Source organism: Hydra viridissima, unplaced genomic scaffold (assembly GCF_058129835.1).
Source record: "Hydra viridissima isolate aposymbiotic clone 2 unplaced genomic scaffold, HvirCarnegie_v1 scaffold_7, whole genome shotgun sequence".
Lineage (NCBI taxonomy): Eukaryota > Metazoa > Cnidaria > Hydrozoa > Anthoathecata > Hydridae > Hydra > Hydra viridissima.
Window position 1 is genome coordinate 2,589,825 of NW_028324306.1, and position 26,468 is coordinate 2,616,292.

The 26,468-nt window shown below is 30.6% G+C and overlaps 3 protein-coding genes across 11 annotated transcripts; 2 read left to right on the forward strand and 1 right to left on the reverse strand.

Moving 5' to 3' along the window:
- Positions 1-2: 2 nt before the first annotated feature.
- On the forward strand, positions 3-15,062 carry LOC145184427 (protein chibby homolog 1-like). Of its 4 annotated transcripts, none has more exons than XM_090092196.1 (4): positions 3-344; positions 4,053-4,171; positions 4,334-6,891; positions 7,001-8,978. In XM_090092196.1, exons 1-3 carry the CDS (start codon positions 143-145, stop codon positions 4,424-4,426), a joined length of 414 nt encoding a protein of 137 aa, XP_089948322.1. In that variant the 5' UTR covers positions 3-142; the 3' UTR covers positions 4,427-6,891; positions 7,001-8,978. The 4 variants fall into 4 exon arrangements, with proteins under 4 accessions (XP_089948322.1, XP_089948323.1, XP_089948324.1 ...); XM_090092197.1 differs by lacking the exon at positions 7,001-8,978 and adding an exon at positions 14,051-15,062 and having other exon boundaries at positions 26-344; positions 4,334-4,658; XM_090092198.1 differs by having other exon boundaries at positions 26-344; positions 4,334-4,658.
- LOC149885599 (uncharacterized) lies at positions 7,995-9,754 on the forward strand. Its single transcript, XM_090094215.1, has 2 exons — positions 7,995-8,144; positions 8,227-9,754. The coding sequence occupies exons 1-2, from the start codon at positions 7,995-7,997 to the stop codon at positions 9,175-9,177; spliced, it is 1,101 nt and encodes a 366-aa protein (XP_089950341.1). The 3' UTR covers positions 9,178-9,754.
- LOC145184177 (uncharacterized) lies at positions 12,496-25,201 on the reverse strand. Of its 6 annotated transcripts, none has more exons than XM_090092192.1 (11): positions 25,004-25,201; positions 24,473-24,766; positions 24,006-24,181; positions 23,725-23,748; positions 23,487-23,637; positions 23,287-23,357; positions 17,425-17,647; positions 15,995-16,094; positions 12,912-12,948; positions 12,763-12,838; positions 12,496-12,683 (listed from the first exon to the last, which is right to left on the reverse strand). In XM_090092192.1, coding segments are annotated over exons 2-11 (873 nt in total). In that variant the 5' UTR covers positions 24,474-24,766; positions 25,004-25,201; the 3' UTR covers positions 12,496-12,669. The 6 variants fall into 6 exon arrangements, 3 of the variants coding, with proteins under 3 accessions (XP_089948318.1, XP_089948317.1, XP_089948320.1); XM_090092191.1 differs by having other exon boundaries at positions 12,497-12,683; positions 25,000-25,201; XR_016453910.1 differs by lacking the exon at positions 17,425-17,647 and having other exon boundaries at positions 12,498-12,683; positions 25,000-25,201.
- Positions 25,202-26,468: the final 1,267 nt, after the last annotated feature.

The following is a 26,468-nucleotide window of genomic DNA, read 5'->3' on the forward strand; positions in this document are numbered from 1 at the left end:
ATAAAAAAGTACCATAATTTCTAAAGCGGCTCCCGGTACTTTAAAATCACATAAACATTGGAGCTGTTATAACAAATAAAATGGCAGTTTTTGTTTATGTTTAATAGACGGAATCCCAAGTGCTAATAAATTACCTTCAAAGATGCCTTTGTTTGGAAAATCAAGTTTTAAAGCAAGTAAAAGAGTTCCAAAAAGAAGAGCTGATGCTGGCTCTGCTAATCCTGCTCAGTTGACGGATAAAGAGTCATTAGACCCCAACCTTGATTTTTCACAGGTTCCTTTGCAACTGTCTCTTGGTGGCCAAAAAATGATTTTCCAAAACGGATCTTGGATATCTCATGAAAGTACGTTTAATAAATAATGAGAATTTTTTGATCCGTCTACATTCTTCCCCTTTTCTAAAAAATTAAAACTCAGCTTAAGTAGATGTAGAATATGTGTTTGTCTAATATCCAGACATTATGCAGGGATTATGACAAAACAAATCTTAACTTTATATTCAAAATACTTTTATATTAAATCCAATTAAAAAACGCAGCATTTTATATTAATTTTATATTAATGTTTTTTTCTAGTATGGATATTGTAGACAAAATAAAACTAATAGTAAAGGGAATTAATAAAACATGTTGTCTTTACAGATTTTTAATTAACAACTACGGAGGTATTATTGGGTTTACAGAAAAGTTATTTAAAGATTAATTTTAATAAGCAAACTTTTAAAATACTCATAAAAAAAGGCTTAATTTTTAAGAAAAGTTTAAAATTTTATTAACTTGATTAAGTTCTTAAAAAAAGTTACTCTATTCCAAAAAAAAAAATATGTGTGTGTGTGTGTGTGTGTGTGTGTGTGTGTGTGTGTGTGTGTGTGTGTGTGTGTATTTATGCATATACACACACATATATACAATGCATTAGATTTAGGTTTTAGAAGGTTGAAGAAGCCTGTTTAATGAATGATTTTTCAAAAAACTGGCTAATTAAGACAAAAAAATTTTGGGTACCAGAACTTCCAAGAATTTGGCATATCTCATTTCACAGTAGATATAATGTTTGCAGAAGAAAACTGTTGAATTACATCTTCTGTCAATTATTTTCAGTGGTTGCTTGTCTTATACAGAATAGAATCAGTAACTTCCTTTTCTATTTCTTTTTAGTCAATCATGTTATTAATGATTTCTAGGTCATTCACAAGGGCATTAGTACCAATGTTAGCTTTTGTCCAAACTAATGTGTGGAAAAGAGAAAGAAGTTAACTTTCAAAAGTTTGATTGAATGATGAAAACATAAACTTCTTAAAGTATTTATTTAGAAAACATACACATTTTTCCTGTATAAACACTACATGCCATCCATTGAAAATGATAAATAGCTCCTTTTTTAAGAACGTTTACAAATCTAGTGAAGTTTATTTAAAAATGACCGTGTTTTTGGCACATTCACAATAGTGGTCTTTTGGAAATATTACAGTATCAATGTTGACCTGGAAAATCAAAGTCATCAAAATTCTCACCAGTTTTTTTTACCGCAGATAACCCTAGTTTCCTAATTATTAGATAGTTTCAGCTTGTCTACTGTAGAAATAATTTTCTAGCATTGCATAATTCTTTGGAGAGGTGCAGACTAAAAAATTTTGTTCCTTGATCTATTCATGGTTTAGAATTCAAAATTTAGATATTGGGTCACCAGATACCATCTATGAATTACCATCAAATCCTGTATTAAACCAAGATCCACTTCTGTAGCAACAGTATTTTCTTCAATATTCTGTTCTTTATTATTAGCTGTATTCAAGCATTCATCATCCTGATAAACTTCTCTACCTTTTTCCTCTACTCTTTATCTTTTTACTTAGCATGATTTTCTGATTGTATCTTGCTTTTTGGAGTTTTGCTAAAAAATAACTCAGTATTGAAAAACTAAAACCTTAGTTAACTAACTTCACAAATGGCATAAATATTCATGGTTGTTGTTTTTTGTCTCTCTCTCTTTTTTTTTTTTTTTTTTTTTTTTTTTATCTAAATACTAAATGCAGAATCATCATCTTTCTTTTGAGCTGACAGAAGTCTGGAATGTGTGATTTCATAGATGGTATCTGGTGACCCAATATCTAAATTTTGTCTTGTGTTGGTTTTGATTTGTGCCATGATCCAGAAAGTTAAAACTGTTGATAACAATGTAACACTGGGGAATAATTTAAAACTTTTTTTCTGTTTTTCTTTTTTTTGATTTTTATGTTGATTTTTACTCAAACTGGCATGCTCATTCCAAATTTGCCATCAGTTTTATTTTTCAGAAGTCATGTTTTTTCTGCACAGCTTACTCTACAGATGAGAAAAATTCCATTTTTTAGCTGTAGTAAAGCTTTGTTTACATTGATTTTGATTGATAATTACACTTGAAAGTGTGGTGAGCGGTATTTATAGCTTTAAATAGGTCAGTGTAATCAATATATTCAAGTTATATTTCACTGCATGCTGTTTTCAGTTTTCTAAGCTTATAACTATTTCATCTTTGTGTTTTACTTACATAACTAAAGTATAGGTATATAATAGGTATATAAATATATCACTTGTTTCATATAATGTCAGTCCTTTTGCTATATTTGTGGTTGTTTTACAATTCCAAGGCAGAGAACAAACAGTACATTTGTCAAACAAGCATGTTTTGCAATTTTTAAAACTTGGTGATCAAGACAAGTTATTGGGCCCTCACAAACTATGCAAACAATGTGTTGAGAGTGTATGCCTGTGGTATCATACTTTCAAACCTGAGAAAGTGCATTTCTGCAGTACTTTGAAATTAACAGCAGCTTTGTGTTTTGCAGTAACATTCCTGATTTGTTGAGGGAAGTAGGGCTTTTAATCCTCAATCCAGATGAATGGAAATTGTTTATTGATAGCTCGAACCAGAGCTTGAAGTGTATCCTTCTACACAATAGCAATTTATATGGTGCAGTTCCTATTGGGCATTTCTTCATTCTTCATGAAGGTAATGGAGATATTGCAATACAACAAACACAACTGAATCATCTGTGTTGATTTTAAAATAGTGTACTTCCTTCTTGGTCAGAACATGGGAACACAAAGTATACCTGCTTTCGCTGTATGTGAGACAGCAGAGCTCCAAAGAAGCATTTGATAGAGACAAATTGGCCTCCAAGATCAGATCTTAAACCTGGAGATCCCAAAACTCTGCATTAGCCACTTGTTGATAAGAAGAAAATATTATTTCCACCTTTGTACATAAACTAGGTTTCATGAAGCAATTTGTAAAAGCATTGCATACTAATGGTAACTGTTTAAGGTATATCATCTTGCAATTTCCTGGACTTTCAATTGCAAAAGTCAGAGCTGGTGTGTCTGATGGGCCATAAATTTTGCAGCTTATCAAAGATAAACAGTTCACTGAGACCTTGAGAAGAATGTTTGGTTATCATTCAACATGCTGTCAAGAACTTTCTTGGTAATACATGTGCAAATAATTATGCAGATATTGTTCAGCAACTGCTAGAGAGCTGAAAGTACTTGGTTGTGATAAGATGTTAAATAAAAGACTTTAATGGGAAAAAATTGCACAGAGAAATTTATTAATGTACATGGTATATTGGATCTGAACTCAATCTACTTGTACTATATTCCCTACAAGGTTTCTGTGGAGGAAACAGCCATATTGTTTAATATATACAGTAAAGTGGTAAGTAGTTCGGTATGTATGTATATATGTATGTATGTATGTATGTATGTATGTATGTATGTATGTATGTATGTATGTATGTATGTATGTATGTATGTATGTATGTATGTATGTATGTATGTATGTATGTATGTATGTATGTATGCATGCATGCATACACAAGTTTAAATTTTATGCAAACAAGAACTCAGCCTCAATTTTTATGTAAATAATGTTATATGATAAAAAAGCTTAAAGGGGATAATTTAATTTTATTTGTCTTCTGTTTAAAAAATTTAATTTTGTTAAAAAATTTTATTTGGGAAATGCTCATTAAGCAATTATTTCTTAAAGTTTTGTTTTTTTTCTTAAAATAGCTGGCAGTCAATCTTCATTACAAGATATTGATGATATAACTGCACTGAAAGAAAAAAATTTAACTCTGGAGGAGGAAAACAATCTGCTGAAATACAAGATTGAGTTGCTTCTTGATATGGTAAATGTTTTATTATTTAACAGAGAATTTTTTGATATAAATATTTTTCCTATTAACTATGAGTAATGAGCTCTCAAGCGCATTGTAGCTTGAGGTATCGCAGCTACAATCTTGTTATCCTTTTAACTACATTTTATTTTGCATGCTTTCTATCTATTTTAGCTTGCTGTTAGCCAATCAGATTTGTCTTGCATGGAGCAAGAAATCCGTTTATTAAAAAAAGAAATGGAAATTAAAAATTCAAGAATCTCCTAACAGTAATTTGAGCCTAGCATTTTTGGTGAAAAAAAAAAAAAAAAAGCCAAAAATAACCACTATTTTGGTGATAAAAACGTGGATTTGCATTTGATATTGTTAACTCGTAAAAATTGTTGTGCAGCTGTTAAAAGTGAATTTGTACTACTTATTTTTCCATTCACTCATTGCTGGATTTTTTTCATTTAAAAAATGAAGCATGTTAAAGCAAAGTGATGGTGCAGATGCAGTGGTACGTATCTCTAATCTCTATTTTATCTTTTTCCTACAAAACAAAAAAATATTTTTTCTAGCAAAACCACGTAAGGCTAAATAGAATTTAAATATACCATATCCATTCTTAATTTGTAACAAAAAAAGTTTGATTTTTATACATTTTTAGCTCACAGTTAAATCTTTGTGAGCTAGAGATACTTGTTTTTGCATTTGCAACATCGATGTCTTTCTATTTTGTTGATTTATGCCACTTTGCTTCATGTGATCTTATGACATTTAAAAATAGATTTTTAAATGTCATAAGATTTTAGACTAGTTTAATATAGGTAAAATTAAAAGCCAAGAGGTCACATAATGAAATCTCAAATGTAATTTTTTTGTGGTTTTTTCATGGCTCATGCAGTAAAAATACTTTTTAGTATTTAGTTGACATTTTAAACAAGAAAATCGGTTTTTGTGCTTAATCGTGTTTACTTTTAAAAACTTAGTTTACAAAGACATTTTTTTGAAACAAAGAATCTGTTGGGCTGTGAAGAGTATGATAAGGAAAGTATTACGCAGTGAACAGTGAGTTATCGTGCAAATCTGGCAAAATATTTGGAGTAGTGTCTTCATTTCCAAAAAACAAAAAAAGAGATTGGATACCCAAGAATTCTTCTGTGATTTTATAAAGCATTTTAAATATAATTATTTTAAAAAAGTGATACCAATCAATGTTTTCTACTAAGTAGTAGACACTAGATAATCGGTCTCGAGTCTCGATTTCTCGTCTGGTATCGGTGCGATACCATACAGTATCGGTATCGAAATCACGCGATACTGGTATCGAAAGTATCGTTAATGTTGGTGCCGTTTGGTATCGCTTGGTCTCGATGCGATACTTTACAGTATCGACTTCGAGATCACGCGATATTGGTATCGAAAGTATCGGTTATGTTGGTATCGTTTGGTCTCGGTGCGATACCTTACGGTATCGATATCGATATAGTATCAAAAGTTGGTATTGTTTGGTGCCGATAGTATCATTTGCTATTGCAACTCGAGTCATCATGAGAACTTCCATGTTATTTTTATAAACGATTTGTAATTTGAAATAGTAAATTCATATAATTAATGAGATATATATGGCTCATTTATTACAAAAAAAAAGTTCTCTAAGCTGGTTGTATGACATGTTTATCATTTAATTTCTCATCTGGTATCTTTGTTTTAATTTAAATAATTGTGTGGTACCACTTCTGTATTTTAATTTCTCATCTGTTATCCTTATTACAATTTCATCTACCGTGATTAAAAGGAAAGAAAAGATTTTTTCAACATTTATCTCTATATTAAATTTTTACAAATTATTAAATTATGTTAAACAGTGTGTAATGGCGGACAAAAAGGTAAGGGAGGGGGGTGGTATTCGGGGTAACTACCCCCTTCCCCTACCTAAGAAACGTCAAACTTCAAAATATTATTAATAAAATTAAAAAAATAAGAAAAAATAAAAAAAATTTATATAACCATTCAATATATTTAATATTACTAACTATCTTATAACCTTTCTAAAATCATTCTAAATATTAAATGAAACAGTTGTTTTATTTTGAAAAAACGCAAACCTTATTTTTTATATTTTTTTTGGTCCGACAACCCCCCTAGAAGAATGAGCTGGATCAGTCCCTGCAATGTGTAATTTTCCATGTCGTTATTCCATTCAAGCGAAAATTTTCCGTGCGGATATAATCTCTAAGGGAATAGTTTTGCAATCATTAAAGAGTGTTTTTCATATAATTCTCCAAAGAAAATTGCTTGTGATGCAATGGTTAATGATTATTCTAAACGAGTATTAGAAATGGTTGTTCAAAGGGAATTAATTTCGTAACAGTCACTACGGTTATTTTGATTTAGTTAATTGTGTGATATCGCATTCATATTTTAATTTCTCTTTTGGCATTGTTACTTTAACTAAATCTCTCGTGGTATCGTAATTCTCGCTTTGTTCTGTGTTCAACATTCAACAACTAAACTTTAGTTTTAATGTTAAAGAAAACTAATCTTCACTCGTTATGCCTTTTACAGCATCTTTAATCTGGGATTATTTCAAGAAAAATATAGGTAAGCACTACTTACTAAGTATTTTTTATACTTTATTCTCAAAAGTTAATTGCCGGCAATGTCGGGAAATAGTTCTAAAATATATTACCGGCAGAATTATTGTTACATTTAGCAACTTAACTTTTTGCGTGACCAAGCGGCCCCAAGTAAGTTCGAAGCGTCCCTGCTCTGTTGTTTTTAATAAAAATAAAATAAAATGATAATAAAAAAGTAAAACTATTCTATTTGTTATTAAACTGTATTTTACATTTTCAGGAGAATCTGCTTTGTGTAAAACTTGTGGAAATAAGCTTGCAACAAATCAAGCCAATACTACTGGCTTGCGAAAGCATATTCAAACACAACATAAGAAGTTATTCATCGAACTTTAAAAAAAAGAAGACGAGCGGAGATCACAAGTAGATGAAGAACTAAACGTAATCGATGCAGGTGCTTCTGGATCCGCAAAAGATGTAGCCTTCAAAACTCTCACTCTCCCGAAGAAGGCGGTTACAAAAAAGTGGCCACTTCAAGATCGGCGTCAATTAGTAGTTGATCATGACATCATTACTTTGATTTCTACTGAGTGCTTGCCGTTCAGTTTTGCTGATTCTGAAAATTTTAAGAGGTTTATGAACAAAATATTACCAAATGCCACAATAAAACATTCAACGACTTTCTCAAAAAATAAACTCCCTCAGCTTTACCATACACTGAAGGTAGTAATGCATAAAGTTATGGAAAAAGAGCTCATAGATCTTAATCAGGTTGCTATAACCACCGACCACTGGGCATCAAGAGCAAATGATTCATACATGTCCGTGACATTACATTATATCTCGCCAAACTTTGCACTAAAGAAATTTACATTAGAAGTGTGCCTATTCAAAGAGCGACACACTGGTATCAACATTGCAAAAGCACTTGATAACACACTCTCATACCCTGAATCATTAAAAAAAATACCCAATAAACTGTGTGTTATTGATCAGGCATCAAATATGGCATGTGCTCTAAACAACAGTGTGTCTTTAATAACTAAAGAAGAAGGTTCTGTTACATGCAGTGATCACAAACTCAACACTGCACTTCAAAGAACAGTTGAGGGTACCCCGGAACTGAAAGATGCTTTTCTTAAAGCCAGCTCACTACCAGGCTTCATAAATCGACAGCCTTCAGTGCTTCGTTGAAAGATGCTTGTTCTAGGTTAGATGTGAGTTATCTTAAAATACCCTCCACAGTAACCACGAGATGGAACAGCCATTACGATATGCTGCATGTCATGCTTCGACTGAAGGTTCCACTCATATACTTAGGCGATACAGAAGGTGATGATTGGAAGAAAACCGTACCTACAGATGAACAGTTCCTACTCTTTGAAGCTATTGTTCCAGTGCTTAAATCTGTTAAAGAATTATCAGTTTTTTTATCTTCTGACACAGAGATCCGAATTGACATGTCACTGTGGAAAGTAACAGCACTCATCAACTTCATCGAGAAAGAAAAAAATAATTGTTACTCATGGAAACAACAAGTTAGTAGAAAAATTCTTGGAGGACTTATTATCAGAACTAAATAAGAGATTCCCAGACAAAGGCCGTAAATTACCCGCATTTGCACTAGGACATTACCTTCATCCATTTTTTCGTGGACATCTTCTTGGTGTTGACGATGAAAATATTCAAAAACTGGTTGAAAACCATCCCACAACTAAAGAATACTTTGAGAACTCTTCATTGTCTGTCTCAAGCTCCAGTAATAACAACGGTAGTAACGATTCCGTTGCTGATAATGCACAAGGTTGGGAGGAAAATGAGTACAATATTATTTTAGCAAAGTATAATGAAGATACTAATTCACATCATATACACGAGAACCCTCCTATTAAACTTGAAATTGAAAAATACCAAAAAACAATAAGATCCAAAAATGCAGGAAAAACTGACACCTTAGCATGGTGGAAGCAGCATGCAGCGGAATTTCCTATCCTTTCGGGTGTTGTAAGATCTTGGTTAGCAACTCCACCAACCTCTGCATCATCTGAAAGAGCATTTTCTGCTTCTGGCCTTGTCATCACTGATCGTAGATACAATCTCGATAGTGACAAGGCAGATAAGCTTGTATTTATAATGCAGAACTATTCCGCTCTTGAAAATTACATTAAAAAATGGCCCATCCAACAAGAAAATGAAAGTGATATTGAACATGAATTGTTCTTGTATTTTGTTTATAAAAAATTCAATAAGTCACATTTTAATTTTTTGTTTTTTTGTTTTATTGAGAATCTCGAGTCGAGACCATGCGATACTATACGATTCTTTTTATTATCGGTATCGTTTGGTATCGAACCGATACTGATAGTATCGACATTAGTATATAAGCGATACCACGCGATACGAGACCATTCTTCTCGGTATCGACTTATACGATACCGATTATCTAGTGTCTGCTAAGTAGAACTCGAAATTTTCATCATTTAAATTCACCTATTTCTGCCTTGAAAATCAATCAAAGCAGTATTTCAGCCAGGCTAATTCAGGCAGTATTTATCGAATGGCTGAGTTATAAGCTTTAACGAAATTAGTGAAAATTTAACTCTGGATGATTTTTATCTCCTGAAGTATGATGATTATGTAGTTCCATTTATTCAGCAATTTAAGATGTTATGTTACAATTCGATGAATTACTATACACTTTAAGAATTCTCTTTACCAACAATATCGTTACTAAAAGCGATAGACTATAGAAATGTTGATGCTTTAAGTTGTTCAAAGCGTTTGAATATGGAACAAGAAATGTGAGGACATTTGCTTGATTTTTGGGAGACATACTTTTTTACTTGCAGAAATGTGAAGAGTATAATAGTGGAGAGATGATTAGCAACGATAGTTAGCTGTATGGGAAATGAATTTATTGGCCAATTCTGTAGAAATGTTTTGTACTAAAATAATGAATTCACTGAATTCTATTTAAAAAATAGAAAACTATGATCTAATTAAACAACGGAAAAATCATTCAAAAAAAAAAAAATCAGAAACGACACGTGCGCGCGCACACACGCACACGCACACGCACAAACAAACACTACGGGAAAAACAAGCAAAAATAACAATAACCATCTTAAAGTAAATTTTTTTTCTTTTTATTTTCTGTTCATTAGAATTTTTGTACATTTTGATAATAGTTTCTATAGATCACGATCGATATATGATGGCAAATTGTTTGCATTGAATAATATCAAAGCTTTTTTTAACTCTGAATTCATTTCTAAAATTATTTAGTACCTTTGCTGATTTTAAACAGGTTGCTGTCGCTTTTGGTTTGAGGCATTTTTTTGCATTTGCATTTTTTGCAACTGCATTTTTTTGCAGTTGCATCAAATGTTTTAGAAAGATCAACAAATTCTCAAAAACTCTCTCTTTAGATCTTTTGATTTTCTAAAGTATCCGAATTGTTTGTAACAATTAAAGTTGTTCGCAAAATTTATATATTCTATTGTATATCATTTGCTATAATATTTTTAAGAAAATGGCTATTGCATGTTATGAAATATGGGCCTAATTTCCAACTTCTGTTGCATTTTCAGAGTTTAACATTGATATAACTTTAGCTTCACTAAGATTTTCCAGACAAATGTCTTCCTTCAGGGAGCGCTAACAAATCTTTAAGCAAGGCAGTTTTAATTCAGTCTACAATTTTGCAATTTGTCTATATTTCAGAAACTTTGTTTCTGCTCAGAGTTTGAAAAGCGTCCTTTCTAATTCACCTGATGTTAGGTCTTCATTCTAGCTTTTTGATATTTGTTAAAGGATTTCTTTATATTTGGGACTTTTACATTGATGTTATATTTAGTCCTGTATTTTCAAAAACGAATCAATGTTTTTCCAGTTATCTTTTTGATAATTGAATGGTCCAGGGGGGAAGGGGGGAAACGATGAGATAACCAACAATCTCATTTTGAGATATGAGCAAATGAAACTTTCACAACTGATAAAGACGGGATGGGATGGGCAATTTTAAAGCGCATTTTTCGTAGGATTGCCATTGTTTTTTTTCCTTTTGCGATAGAACATTCTGAAAGGCGACAAAAAATGCTGCTAAATGGCACTAGCACAATTTTTTCAGGCAAATTTGGAATCTCATCGTTTTTCCCCTGGAGATAATATTACATTTATAAAAAAAATTTCGTTAAAAAATTATTTGAATTACTTTAACATGTGATACTTTACCATATAGATAGGGACCTTATTACTTTAATTGTAATAAGGTCCCTATCTATATAAATGCATGTTCTATGGATTAAAGACAAGCTGAATTAAAAAAACCCTGCGACTTAAAATCAATCTTATTTCCAAGTTTAACCACGTCGACAAAAAGTTACCACACCTAAAACAAGTGGAGCATTCAGAAATTGACGTTTAATGTAATACCGGATCGCGACCTCGTATTTGTTGACATTTAAAGCTTGTCAACAAAACAGAAATTGCTCGAAAAAAAGTTTTCATAAGCTTTGCATACATACAATTTCTAAGGTTTAGACTTTTTTTTTTTTGTTCAATAAAATCTGAACAAATATTTTGAGTCCTTGTTTATCAACAATTATTTGGCAAATATTCTACTGAGCTTAAAAACTCACGACCTTGGTCATTGATTTGTATTTTAAAACAATCATGTCTGCAAATAACTTTACAAAAAAAGGCTGCTACTAATACTGCTATTTTGCTTCTTAGAGGTTCAGCTTCAATCCATACAAATCCTTCAAATCACATACTTGAACCTATTTGATTCAGGTAGTTAAATTGCATTCATTTTAACATGATTTACAACTTAAAACGTTTTAAGGCACGAGACACTTCAAGATTTCTCTTAAAGGTTTTTCGACATCGTTTAATTTGATTTACATTTTTGGTGATATCCTTCACTATTCAATGCCAAAAAAATGTAAAAAATTTATTATCCATTAATTTCCAAGCGGTTGACTTACTAACTTTCTCGATTTGTAATCAACTTTTTTTTGCTATTAGTGAATGCAAATTTGCATTATGCAAATTAATAATGCAAATTCGCAATAATCTGATGTTTTTTCAAAGAGAAACCTTGTTTGAAAGAGGTTTTTATTTATCATTTATGCAATTTACTCATTGACAGAAAATTTTAAAGATAGTTTTAAAAAACTTAGGCTTAGTTTTATAGTATAAAAGAAACATAAAAAAAAAAAACAAAAAAAAAACGTCAATGTAAAACCAATGTAAAGACATCAATGTAGATTATGATGTACTACCTCTGTTCCACAATAAGGAAATGCGGTAGTGATAAAGTCGGGAGTGACGAGAGCATCGGTGTTAATATATATGTGTGTGTGTCACACACATATATATTAAGGGAATAATAATGTCACACATATATATTGAGGGAATATTATTAACACACATATATATTAACACCGATGCTCTCGTCACTCCCGACTTGATCACTACCGCATTTCCTTATTCCACAATAGTTGTGACATTTGGTTGTATATAAAAAACATGTAAAATCAAGCAATAATTGACATCGTTTCGATTAATTTTTTTTATTACCATTTTTAAAAATAATAATTCATTAAATTATATATGAAAAAGAATAATCTTTATAGTTAAACATACATAGATGGATATATACATAGATGGATATATATATATATATATATATATATATATATATATATATATATATATATATATATATATATATATATATATATATCAAAATATTATATCAAAGTGTGTGTATGTGTGTTTACACACAAACACACACAATTGCATTATTTATAGCATTATTTTAAAAATATAAATTTCTAAAAGCCTATTTACTCCAGTTTTGAAATCATGAATCATCGAATCATGAAAATATCAAAAGAAATCTCTTGAAAACGAAAAGTTTTCTAGTCATCCTATTCTTCACGATCAAAGAGGAGTTCCTGAAGAAAAAGTCAAAGAACAATTTATCAATTAATGTCTAAGTTTTAAATTCGTCATAAAAACAAGATTCCTACAAACCTTCCTTATTAAAACGTGTTTCGCAGTACGGAACTAATGGTATTTGTTGTCTTGGCAGAACTTGAGTATAATCATACTGAAAAGAGCAAAAAATTAATTCATCATAGAAACTTATAAAATTATTGGAGTTGAAATAATAAGAAATCTACCGATTTATCGGAATCTTGAGAAGGATCCTCATGATTTCTAAAAAATGCAAATAAAATTGCGTTAACTTTTTAAGAACCTTGGTGATCTCTTTACAGTAGCATCACTCTAGTACATTTATCTAATTTCAAAATGGTAAACTATCGTTAACAAAATTAATACAATTGAACAGAATTAACAAATTCGAACAGATTTGTTAAAATATTTATTTATGTATTAATGTCGAAGCCAGGAGGAAGAAGAAGGGAGCATTGTGATTCTTGCCCCCAAAAAAAACAACAACAGGAGAAATCAAGATTTTCTGAAATTTTCAATCGCGAGTGAAATCTTTAACTCTGCGACGAGTCTTCAGTTGTCTATCCAAAGTCGTCATATAGTCAAAGAATTCCATCAAATATATATATATATATATATATATATATATATATATATATATATATATATATATATATATATATATATATATATATATATATATATATATATATATATATATATATATATATATATATATATATATATATATATATATATATATATATATATATATATATATATATATATATATATATATATATAAATATAAATAAGTTCATTATTAATTGTATAGTAGTAGCATTTATTTCAGCTATTTAATATTTAAAAAAACTTTTAAATATTGAATAGCTGTCTTAACTAAAAGAATAGACCTCCACGTCTAATATAGACGTGGAGGTCTATTCTTTTATATATATATATATTTGATGGAATTCTTTGACTAGATGACGACTTTGGATAGACAACTGAAGACTCGTCGGTGTTAGCTGCAAATTAATGGCTTCAATTGAACAACTAAAGAATGAACTTTGTTAATACAAGCAATTTTCGCTGTTTTTGTTCGATATAAATTTAAAATTGTCTTTGAATTTAATGGGAAAATTCATAATTGTTAGCGAATTGTTAGCAAAATAATCAGTTGATTTATAAACGGTTGGTAATTTAATTGAACAAGTGGTACAGGGTGGGGCAGAGGAACTTGCTTATTTGAATTAGCCTTCCTGAAGTGTGATTTGCTGCGATATCTGGGTTAATCAAGAGCGCAAACTGTAAAGTTTTGTTTATGTGATGAGCCGCATTAATTTATTTTCTTTTTTCTTTGAAGTAGTCATGGAATGGACGAACGTGGAACGTGCTTTTGCGATTGAAGCATATTTTTCCTGTGGTAAAACAATCATCGCCACACAGCGTGCATTTCGTCGGCACTTCAATGTTGCACCTCGTGGCTGTGTTCCAGGACGACAGTCAATCGTTTCGTGGGTAAAGAACTTCAAGGAATCTGGAGATGTGAAGAAGCCTGGTCTCCAAAGGACTGCAAGATCTCCGCAGAACATCGAAGCGGTGCGGCAATCCATCTTGAGGTCTCCCCGACGATCTGCCCGCAAGCATGCATCAGCTCTTGGGTTATCAGCTCGTTCTGTTAGACGGATCCTTCATGAGAAATTGAAGCTCCATCGCTACAAGATTGTTGTCGCCCAGCAGAACATGCGGTATTGGAGCGCTGAAAACCCACGAGATCTTCACCTACGACCTCTACACTCACAACGTGTGACTGTTTGGTGCGCAATATCTCGAGTTGGAATAATCGGTCCCTGGTTCTTCGAAGAAAATGAGAGGACAGTTTCGCTGACATCAGAGCGTTACGTGACGATGCTACAGGATTTCTTCCTGCAAAAACTGAACGAGATGAGCTTGGACGATGTTTGGTTCCAGCAAGATGGTGCAACTGCGAGAGCATCCATGGTTTTCTTGAACGAAGCCTTTCCTGGGCACGTGATCTCTTTGAGGGGCTATCTTCAGTGGCCAGCCAGGTCCCCTGATCTTGCGCCTTGCGATTATTTCTTGTGGGGACATCTGAAGTCCGTCGTGTACCATGACAGATCCAACAACCTGAACCATCTCAAGAATAACATTCGTGAAGCCGTCGCCAACATTACTATTGAGATGCTGGGAAGAGTCGACACCAATATCCGGACACGACTGACACAATAACGGACGTCATTTGCGTGATACCATCTTTAAAACTGGCAAATTGTAAAATTTACTTGTTCTTGATTATGCTATTCCAATATTCATTTGTATATATTCAATACTTTTGTTATAATATATGTTTCAAATAAGCAAGTTTCTCTGCCCCACCCTGTATATCGTAATCTACTCACAATTTTTGTAAAATCGTGTATTGGCTCTAAAAAATAAACTCGCCAATTATTTCCAGTTCCCTAGTTTTTAATAAAAATTCTTTATTATCTTTGTTCTCTGGTTTGAGGATAACGTCTTTGAGTCGCTAAGTTTGAAAACTGACTGCAACATTAAAAAGGTCGAATTCCACCAAGTAGGCACGTCTTGCTTTAATTTGTTAATTGAGCACTTAACTTCTGGATTGTATATTTTTATATTAACCCAACTAGCTGAGCTTACTAGATAATTTGATTCGAAATAACTGAGCAACTAGCTGAGCAGAAAGTTCAAATAGCTTATCTTTATAAGATAGAGTACTATAAAGATACCTCTTTACTAATTGGTCAACATCCTAACAAAATTAAGGATTGATAAAGTTAAATCAAGTGAAAAGATAGAATTAAAGATGTTAGGATGATTACACGACTAAATCTACTTTTAGTCGATTAATAGGAAACCCATAATCATTTAAATCGACTTTCTCGACTTTCGACTAGTCAACTTTTAGTCGATTTTGTTGAAATCGATAACAACACTAAATTATACTATATTCATATAAAATATTAAGTTTCATTTAATTTATCTTTGCAAAGGTTTGAAGTTGACTGAATTTCGCCGTTTCAAAATTTATTTGCAAGATTCAATTTTTACAAAAATATTGACATTTTACGCCGATATTTTTTTAGTTACGATTTTTTTTTCCTGGAGTCCCTTGTTTATAGGATTGACCCTGATTACGTCACTGTATTTAACTTTGTTTTTAAATTCTAATCTCATTTTAAGCATTAACTTTATTCTTAATTCTAATATGATTAATAATAACACATTAACCCAAATTAATTTTTTTTTAAAAATTTTTTTTACTTACTGCCTCTTTTTGTAAAATACTCGAATAACGAACCCAATAAGAGTAACAACAATCACCAAAACGATCGAAATTATTGCAATTAAAACATTAGCCGAGGGAGCTTAAAGAAAGATTAAAAAATAAAGGCAAGTAAACAAAATACCATTAAAAGATTCGAAACTACTTTTTTCTACACATAACACAGTGGGCCAGAGTCGCCTTATTATGGACAAAGTTAATAAAATTTCATAGTTAACTCTTACCAACTTTATCACCTTTTAACAGATAACAACTTTATCAGATTAATTTAACTACTACATATCTAGTAGATTAATAGGGAAACTTGAACTATACAGTAACAATGCATTTTGCATGGTTAGCAAGTAAAGTAAATTAGTTTTTAGCTAATCTAGCTGGTAGTTTATATGTTATGGATATATAACTAACCAAATTTAAAAATGTATTCAAAAAAATACATCTTTCTGCTAAATACGTGCAACAGAAACATTTTTAATTGCAAATCGTCATTTGGAGCATGGAGATGAACACCTTGTGATATTTTTGCATTAGAATTATTATTGATCTTCTCATGGTATTAATGATTGAGGATTCATGATACCAAACAATAAAAAAATCTACATAAAAAATCATGGTCAGTTACTGTACCATCTTGATGTAAAAGTGAAACTTTTTCTAAATAGCTGGGTTAAAAAAAGGTTTAGAAAAAGTTATTTAGCTAAATAGCTAAATAACTTTTTCTAAATAGCTAGCAAATCTCTGTTGCAAACCTCGGCTTTTTTTTTAATATAAAGTGTCATCCGAAAATAAAAAAAAAAAAAGTTGCTGTCAAAAATGATGTGCATGTTACTTCAAGACAGTTAACAATAAACAGCTTACCAATTAAATCAGTTTTGGAAAACAGGATTAATTGGTTGGACCTTTTATTGTTGAACTGACAGTTAGTTGTTGATAAGTTTAAATTTAACCGAACAAATCTTTTAGCTGAACCTATAAACTGGTGCAGCAACAATGGCATAATACATCTTTATTTGGGCTGATCATATGTAAAACTAGGCTAAAATACTTGATATAATTCTTACTTTGTATCTGTGCTAAAATTGCTTGAGAATGGAGCCAACATAGTGCTAAGTCCCATTCATAAACAATTTAAGATGGATGATCAGAAGCTTCTTTTAATTGCCTTTCAGGTGGTAAACATTAATACAGGTAGTAATAATTGTGAATGCTTCCAATTTATATCTACAACTTGCTTAAACAATGTTTATTTCCCCTAAATAGAAGTTAAACTAAAAATCGAACATTTTTAACTAAATAACTGATTAATAGCTGACCCACTGTGAAGTGCAGTGTTTAATTTATGTGTACAGTGGATGTAAGAATGAGATTTAAACTATAGAATTTAGATAAATTATCATTAAGTAACTAATTACAATTTAAATTTTCAAAGAAACAATGGTGCTCAATTGATTGTGAACAACCTTGACTAGTGCAAACCTCAACTTTGTATTTCTTTCCAAAAACATTCTCTTCATTGATTGAGTAACGTATTTCTGAAGTCACTGGTATTTCTTTTTTAATTACTGTGTGATCTGAATCCATGATGTTTAGTAAAAAATGGGTATAATTCTCTAATAAATCATCATTTCTTGGTTTCTATAAATTTAAAATTTGCAGGTTTAAAATAAACCAGAAAAAGTTCACCAAATAAAAAAGGTAATGTTTAAAAAGAAATGAAACAGGTCAGCACTCTTTATTTAATAGAAGTTTAAAAAATGTACCTCTTTACAAGTGTATGTAAAAGTAACCAAAAGTTCCAGCTAAAAAAACTGTTGAGCAGTATTAATTTAGTAAATGTAATGAATTAGATGATAGCTGTTATGGCTGCAACTTTTGGTTATTTTTACATATTTCTTTATACTGATTTTAAAAATGGCTTTAGAAGTTTTGTAGCACATCTGACTTTATACTGATTTCAAAAATGGCTTTAGAAGTTTTGTAGCACATCTAACTTTATACTGATTTCAAAAATGGCTTTAGAGGTTTTGTAGCACATCTAAAACTTTGATTAAATTTAGCTCCTATCACTAGGCAAGGTGTATGACAGCAATTTGTTGAATAACTTTTTAAAAAGGTTGCAAAACTTAGCTAATTCAGAGTTTTTTTTGTTTTTGTTTTTTTACACTTTGTTGATGCTGAACAATCTTTTAACAATAAAGCAAACAAAAAACGTTTTGACTTAAAAAGTCTGTGATTTACATGGGTTTGACCTGCAAGAGAAGTAATCAGAATATCTGGAGTGTCTAAAAATACAATTTATATGGTTAACATAATAGTACTAAAAGAGTACTATTATGTTAACCATATAAATGCAGGAGCCATCCCTTCACAGGTGTTTGGAGGGGATGTTAAAATGGGGGCGGTGTGAGTTGGGTAATGGATAGGAATATGTATGCAAGAAAATGAGATTCAAAAAAAAAAATTGGTGGAAGGAGAAAGTATTGTTAGTTTTAAATTAAAAAAAAAACAAAAAAAGAAAAGAAAAGAAAATCATAATAAATAATCAAATCTTGTTGTTAAAAAACTATTTTGATCAATAATGGCACAAGAACGTGGTAAGTTTGAAACTTGCATGTTAAAAAATTGATTTACACGTAAAAACTAAAATTTTACAAAAAATTTGATGTGACTTTCCTTTTTCCTCTTTTTTATCGTATACAAAAGAAAGCCTTAGCCTTACAAAAATAATTTAACTTTTTGTTTTAGGCCCAAAACGATCTTACAAGCCATATTCCCAACAGGATATGGATGAAGCATAGGATAAAATAGAAAAGACTATGACAATATATGCAGCATCTAAATTTTATAAAATAGCTAAGACAACCCTTGTTCAATGAATAAAAGGTCGAGCAAAGAGTTAAAATAGGGCATCCAACAATTTTTGATAAAACCGTAGAGGTTATAATTTAAAATTGGCTAATTGATATGGCCAATTTTGGTATGCCAGTCACAAAGAAACTTCTTCTTAAGGGTGTATCTATTTTAGCACATAAAATGAATCTCGACCAAAAAGTAATTGGCACTCATTAGGCACGCAATTTTTTCAAGAGGTATTCAACACTTTCGAAAGGCTCAGACACTTCCAAAACACAGAACACTTGTTTCCAAACAAGGTATTAAAAAGTGGTTCCAAAAAATAACAGAATATATATGGATAAAAATGATTTATTGTCTGTGTTTGAGGATCCTAATCGAATTTGGAACCTTGATGAGCCATCTTTTGATCTGTGTCCATCTATTAAAAATGCAGTTGTACAAAAAAACAAACAATTGTATAATATCACTGCAAATAGTAATAAAGAAAGTTTCTTTGTTATGATAACAGTAAATGCAAGTAATTTATTTGCACCACCTTTGGTTTTGTATCCATATGAATGGTGAATTCCACCAGAAATTGCAGCTGACTTTCCTAAATCAGCCAAAGGTTACCAGATGTCCCAAACATTTTACAATTACATATCTGGACCTTTCATTGAATTTTTAAGGAAAAATAATGTCCTATTGCCAATAATTCTTTTTTTAGATGGCCACAAATTACATTTAAACTTAGATTTGGGACAATTTTGCAGAGAAAATGGTATTCTAATCATTTGTTTGCCACCTAATTGCACCCATTTTGCACAATCATTGGACCGAGTTTACTTTCATATTGTAAAAGATGTTTGGACCAACATAGTTACAGAATGGAGAATGCAAAACCTTGGAGTTGCTCTACCAAAAAGGATATTTACGCCCCTGCTCCAGACTGCAATTGCAAAAACACAGGAAAATCCAACTCTAATACCAAATAGATTAAAATGCTGCAGTTTATGTCCTTTTTTATTAGAAAATTTAGATCTTCCAAAAGTCTCATTAAGTGTACAAGAATTCAAAGGAATTCCAAAGAATCCGCTAAAATTCCGGTTATAGCTGAACTGTTAAGTCCAATTGATAAGACCAAAAATGATTTAGAAACTGATATGACACATGATCAATTAAAATCTTTTAGAGACCATAGTAATCTTATGTATTGGACAGGTGCAATAGAACAAGAAGCCTTATTTTATTAATGGCAGAAGAAAATGGACAAAATAGAGGGTGTGGACCCCAAAACTCGAGAAAAGAACATGCTTCTAGAAACGCCATTAGAAGAAATTCCAGTAAGTAATGAACTTAACACAACCAGAATCAAAAATTGAAATTAATGAGACAGCTTTAGCACCAGTTCAAGAACCTTTGCAAGCAAATGACAATATCTGCGAGTCAATATTTGTTAATCCAGAAGAATTTCAGAGTAAAAAAGTATGAAAACAAGTAACAAAAGTTTTATCAGTACATTTGACGAATATATTGCTAGTTTAGAGGAGAAAAAGAGAGCTAAAGAAGAATTAGAAAGACAGAGAATTGAAAAAAAGCAAGAAAGAAAGAGAAAAAAAGCAAGAAAGAAAGAGAAAAAAAGCTGAAAAAGAGTCAGAGAAACAAGAAAGAAAGCGAATTCGGCTAGAAAATTTAAAAGAAAAACAAGAAAAAGCAGCTAAAAAGTCTAAAACTAAGTAAAATTATACGTAGAATAATGGAAAGGAATTTTTAATTTTATATTATGTGTAGAATTAACAAATCTATGTAAGAAAAGTAATGTCTTTAGTGTATTAGTCATTTTAATATTCAAGAAATATATAATGCTAAACATTAGGACTTTCTTATAAATTGAGATATTAAAAACTAGGACTTTCTTACGTCACACCACAGTATCTATTTTCATATATATACACATTGAAGATTAATTTCTACCTTTTATATATACAATTTTTGTTGGAAAAATATTGTGCTTGTGTTATGTGCTAAATGTTACTGTCAAAAAAAAAAAAAAAATTCATTAAATGTTTTCAAATTACTATAGCTACTATTCTATTGAGAATCGATCATACTACCCAGTTCATTCCACTAAAATTATGATTATGTTAAATTCATTAATCATTGATTGGTCTGAGCTGTCATTATTTTCCCTTGATATTGAAATTGGGTATCATAAAAAAATGTTGTAAAAGGGATGAAATATTACGGAACAGGGCTTTAATGTCTTTGCCAAAAGCTTCCCTAAATTCTAAGCACATATTTGAAATCAGTCTGAAAAAAACAATAAAAGATTAAGTCATTCAATTAAAGGAGGGCAAATATATATATTGTAATGGTCCACAAAAACATAGTAACAAATTTTAGTTGCCCACAAGGTTATTTTTGTTCTTTGTTAAGATTATAATGATTTATTTGTTTTTTAAAAACCATTTAAAATATTTTTACATTTAAACTATTATGCAAAATAATAATGAAAACAAATAATATTTAGAGGTCAACCCATTTGACTGTTTATTGATTTAAAACATAAGATTAAAATTATAAATTAAATTAAAGTTAAAAAACTAAATTAGATTAAAATTAAAAATTCTGACTAAAAATTACAAACTAAATGAGAATTAAGTTTTAAATAAAAAAATTTTTTAAATAGTTTTTAGATAAATTGTTCTGCAGTGAGTCATCTACAACAAAAAATGTCTATGATAGAGTTGGAAAATTCTTGTAATGGTTTGCAACCAATCGAAAAATTAACTATTTTTGCACCTCATCCTTTGTCAATGTGTAGTTGTAATTGTCAATAAGACTGATTCTCCTTTACAACTGTCATGTGCAGCCAGTTTATAAAACTTCCTGAAAGCAGGATCAAAAGCCTACTGTCCTGGTGGTTTCTAAAGGAATGTCTGAAACTTTTCTTTGACCTTTTCCATATGGACATCAAAGAAAGATACTGTTCTTCCTGTCACCAGATCCTCCACTTTCAACTATTCAGATCCACTTGTAAACATTTAGCACTGAGGGGTGTCTGCAAAAGATGGTTGATGTAGATTTTGTACCATCATCTCTTTGATTGATGCTAACACTTTGTCATCTAATAGGGCCATACCAACCAGATGTTCAGAAAAAAACCTGAGGTGCTTCATGTGTCTTGCTGGTAACAGTTTTGTTTGGATAGGTTTTCAGATTTGACAAATTTTTGATACCATTGAGAGAGGGTTGGGTTTCAAGTGGTGTTTCATTCTACTGTTTGACATAAACAAGTCTATGTGAACTGAGTCATTAAAAGAAAAATTTTCAGTGTACAAATGGCTTTTGCTATCCATCTCAGATGGCCAGAAAAAAGCCATTTGTACACTGAAAAATTTTCAGTGTACAAATGGCTTTTGCTATCCATCTCAAATGGCTTTTGCTATCCATCTCAGATGGCCACTGATCACTAGGAGCTCAAAATTTTTCCTGGCCTTAGTGTCTACAAAGAAACCAAAAGATTAATATTCCTAATAATCATCCCTTAGCTGCTGTTAAAGAGCAGCTGGTAAATAAAAAAGCACTTCCTGTCACAAGTTCTTAAATATTGGGTCCTGAAACAGCTCATCTGTTTTTGTACAATAAACATCTTGATGGCTATTATTTCTGAAAATTCTTGAATAGTATAACTGATACACTTTCCAGTGCTCTGCGTTGGATCTTAAACTGAAAGAGGCAATTTATAGTTTAGTTTATAGTTTATTACTTGAAGAATTAATACCTCAGTTTCAGTTCAACGTTAACAAAGTAACACCTTTAAATTATGGTACTCTCAGTGCATCTCAGTACCATGGGTGAATATAATAGAAGGCATTTTGAAAATTACACCAGGTTTTGTCAAAGACAGGAATCTATTTTATTGGAACTCCCCTACAGGATAGCAGCATTTGAAAAACGCTTTGAAACATATTATAAATTGTGTACACAGCTCCCCTTAAAATTACTTGTAGCTAAAATAAAGAGTTGTAAACAATACTAGAGTTTTTTTCTACTCTACTTAGTTATTGAGAACTTCTTTAACCTACTGCTTTACCAAAACATCAAAACCTTTGTGACAATAACAAAGTATTATTTAAAAGTCTAAGGACAGTAAGAAGTTATTTGATAATTTAACTTTCAAACTTTTATGACACATGAAAAAAAGTTATTCTACAAGATTTTGAACCTACTTGGTAACAAACATTTCCAGCAATATTTAAACGGCAACGAATGCCAGTAAAAAAATATTCTGTCAATTTTCAGATTTAACATTATTGTGTCCCTTAACTTGAACTTTTTAAGTTTGACTAATTAAATTTTTTCTTATTTATGAGTCTTAAACTTCAATAAAAAGTTTAAATCTTCTCTATAATTAAAAAACAATAAAAATAACTTACAAACCAATACAGTTTGACACGATTTTTTTCTTCATCTTGAGAGCAAAACAGTGCAGGAGGAATCTTTGGAGCTAAATTAATTCAATAAATTAAATTAGCATCAAATTAACATTCATTAAATGTGCAGTCTCAAAATATCAAATCATAAACTCACAAATTTGCTCTTCAGATAGCTTGGGTTTTATCAGTTTTCAACTTACCTTTACTTTTTGTATTGTGGTAGAGAAAATCTGACCATGCTGAAAAATCATCAATTAAACTAATTGAGTAGCGCAAACGAAACCTGTATTTAACGTTATCTTCAAGGGTTGGTACTTTAATAAAGCAAGTTTGATAGACACTAATATTTGCCTACATAAAAAAAGTCAATATTATGCTTTGTCAGTTTTGTCAGATTTTTAATAATACTATTATCATGATGAAAATAACTGTTCTCACCAGCTGGCATCCGTAGTATAACCACTAAAATATATAAATAAGCATAATTTTAAAAACTCATATTTATCACATATGTAAAATTCCCACCATACATTTAGTTTAAAGTTTAACAGAAATTTTAAACACTAATAACTTGTTTTGGAAATTCTCATATATTGCTTTCTATTCCTGTGAGTTACAAGAAAATCATAATTTAATATATTAAGTAAAAAGGTTTATGTAAAAGTTCTAGAATACTTAAAAGAAAATAAGATACAATTAATAAGGGACTCATTACTTACACTGGGATTGACAAAATGTTTACAAATCCATTTTTGATCGTATGAACATTGCTCAAGCTGGATTTTTTGAATTTTCTCATGTTTATAACAAACTTCAGCAAGTGTGACGTAAGAAATATAGAGTTGGTTTTGGCTCTGTAAAACTCTTGAAATGTTTTTAAGAGGACCAAAAATCACTAAAGCAGTTATAAAAATCATTTCAACTTGCTTTTCTTTTAATTTTAATTTCTGTCTTTTTTATAGAAATGTAATGGTTTAAAATGAATTTTCATACAGACATCTTTTTTCATATATTTCATACAGTTTTAACATAATGACTACAGAGGAAAATATAAAAAGACTTTTAGCAAGTCATTGAATTAAAGTGCTCCTCTACTTAAACTTAACATCATTTAATGATGATTAATTAATAATAGGTAATGAATATCTTTCTGATATACTTATTAACAGAAATTAAACTAACATACTTGTGAAATTGATGGTGGTGGTAATGCTGTCTGTTTGAAGAACTGTACCATTTGATGAGGTTTCCAAGATAGAAAGTTTTACTCTCTCACCATTGCTGTAATAAAGATTACTGATACTACAAATGCCATTAATTTTTGTAATTGTTGAACATTTTGATATTGGGAAAGTACGATTTGCTGAATCTGTTACTTGAACGTTTATTTGTGAATTGTTTTGTTGTGTATAAGTAAAATGTACTAGTAACTGTGGACAAACAGAACCACTACGGTCACCATTTAAAGACACTATTTGAACTAAAAAATAATAAAAATGAGTTTCAGCCACATTAAGAGAAAGATACAAAATAGAAACATATTTTAACTGATAAAAAATCTATTTAGATATTGCAAATCAATATGCCCTGGAAGCTATGTATGGCTTTTAGATAAACGAATACAAAAAGAATATATTGTTTAACTCAACTCCATTAGCCCAACAAGAAAAAGAAAGTTAAAATAATTATCGCTAAAAAGTTTACAAAGCCTACTTGCTTTATTGGATCCTATGAACAAGAAACTAATATAAAGTACCCACAGCATCTTGTCTCAATTTTGAAGAATTATACTCATTTATACAACAAATAACAATTTAAAAACTTTTGAGTGTAAACTTTCATTTCTGATTGCTTTTTAGTTTTTATCCCAATTCGATTTGTTTACCGAACAATAATCCCGGATAGTGTTTGGGTTTTTATCCCGAGGTAAATTCATAGGTCGGGATATACTCTTCTTGGATGCTGTGTATTTATTACATATTTTGCAATTGAGTTTATTAAAATTATTTTTATGTTGTTTCTTATTCTAAATAGACCAATACAATTCAGTTTTAAAGAAACTGTTGAACTACTTATATATTGAGGAATAATTTTACTTTCTTTTGTTGCTAAGATTTATAACCATGCAAAGCTTAAAATACCCCCTGAAACAACTTTAAATGGTCTTAACTTTTAAACGAAAAATTTTTTTTGATGTGATATGAAATCTATAGATGAATTTTGATCCTGTTTATGATAGGACGAAAAAAATTTTTTTACGATTACAGGAGATGTAGTTCTAGGAAGGGGACAGTTATGGGTCGGGGCGGGGTTGGTTTAGCTCCAATACCCTAATTTTTTGCAATTCATCCTCATTCGACACCAGTATTAACATACAAGAAATTTGAATATGCCCTATGCCTCTTAGTTACCAATGTTGAACAGCAAATGCAGCCTATAGCCACACCAAACTCTGGATAAAATTTCAGTCGGATTGGTTGGCTGGCTAAGGAATTATGGCAGCTTTACTTTAAACTTTGTTAGTTTTTTGCTACTTATACCTCAAAACATTACCGATTACTTTCAAATTCGGTCACTTTTTTCAAAATAATTTTTACATGAGTGTTCTACTATGCAATACCAACAATTTTTATTACAATTGTTTAATTGCTACATGTACTGTTTTCATTTTATAGAACCACGCTTTAAATGCCAAATCAATACTTTGCTACATGTACTGTTTTCATTTTATAGAACCACGCTTTAAATACCAAATCAATACTTTGTATTGATTTGGTATTTAAAGCGTGGTTTGACTTGGCTTATGCATAGCGTGAAAATCTCAGCATTTCGTCAGGTTAGAATTATTCTGTTCTATCTCCCATTTTAAACGTTGGGAGAAAATGAATTTTTAATTTTACTAAGTAATGATCACTTTTAAAATACATTTTATTTTTAAATTTTTTTTTCTAAATAGCTTCTTTAAACATAAATTATTTTAAAAATAAGTTACTTTTTAAAAAAGTAATCGTAAAATTTTAAGTAATCTTTACTTTATAGAAAAAAATCTAAAAATTTCTTTCAACGTTTAAAATGGGAGATAGAACAAAATAATTCTAACCTGACGATTTCCTGAGGTATAAATTACTGCCAAAATGCAAAAAAATCCTAAAAAATGATTGAAAAGCCTTTCTAAGGATACC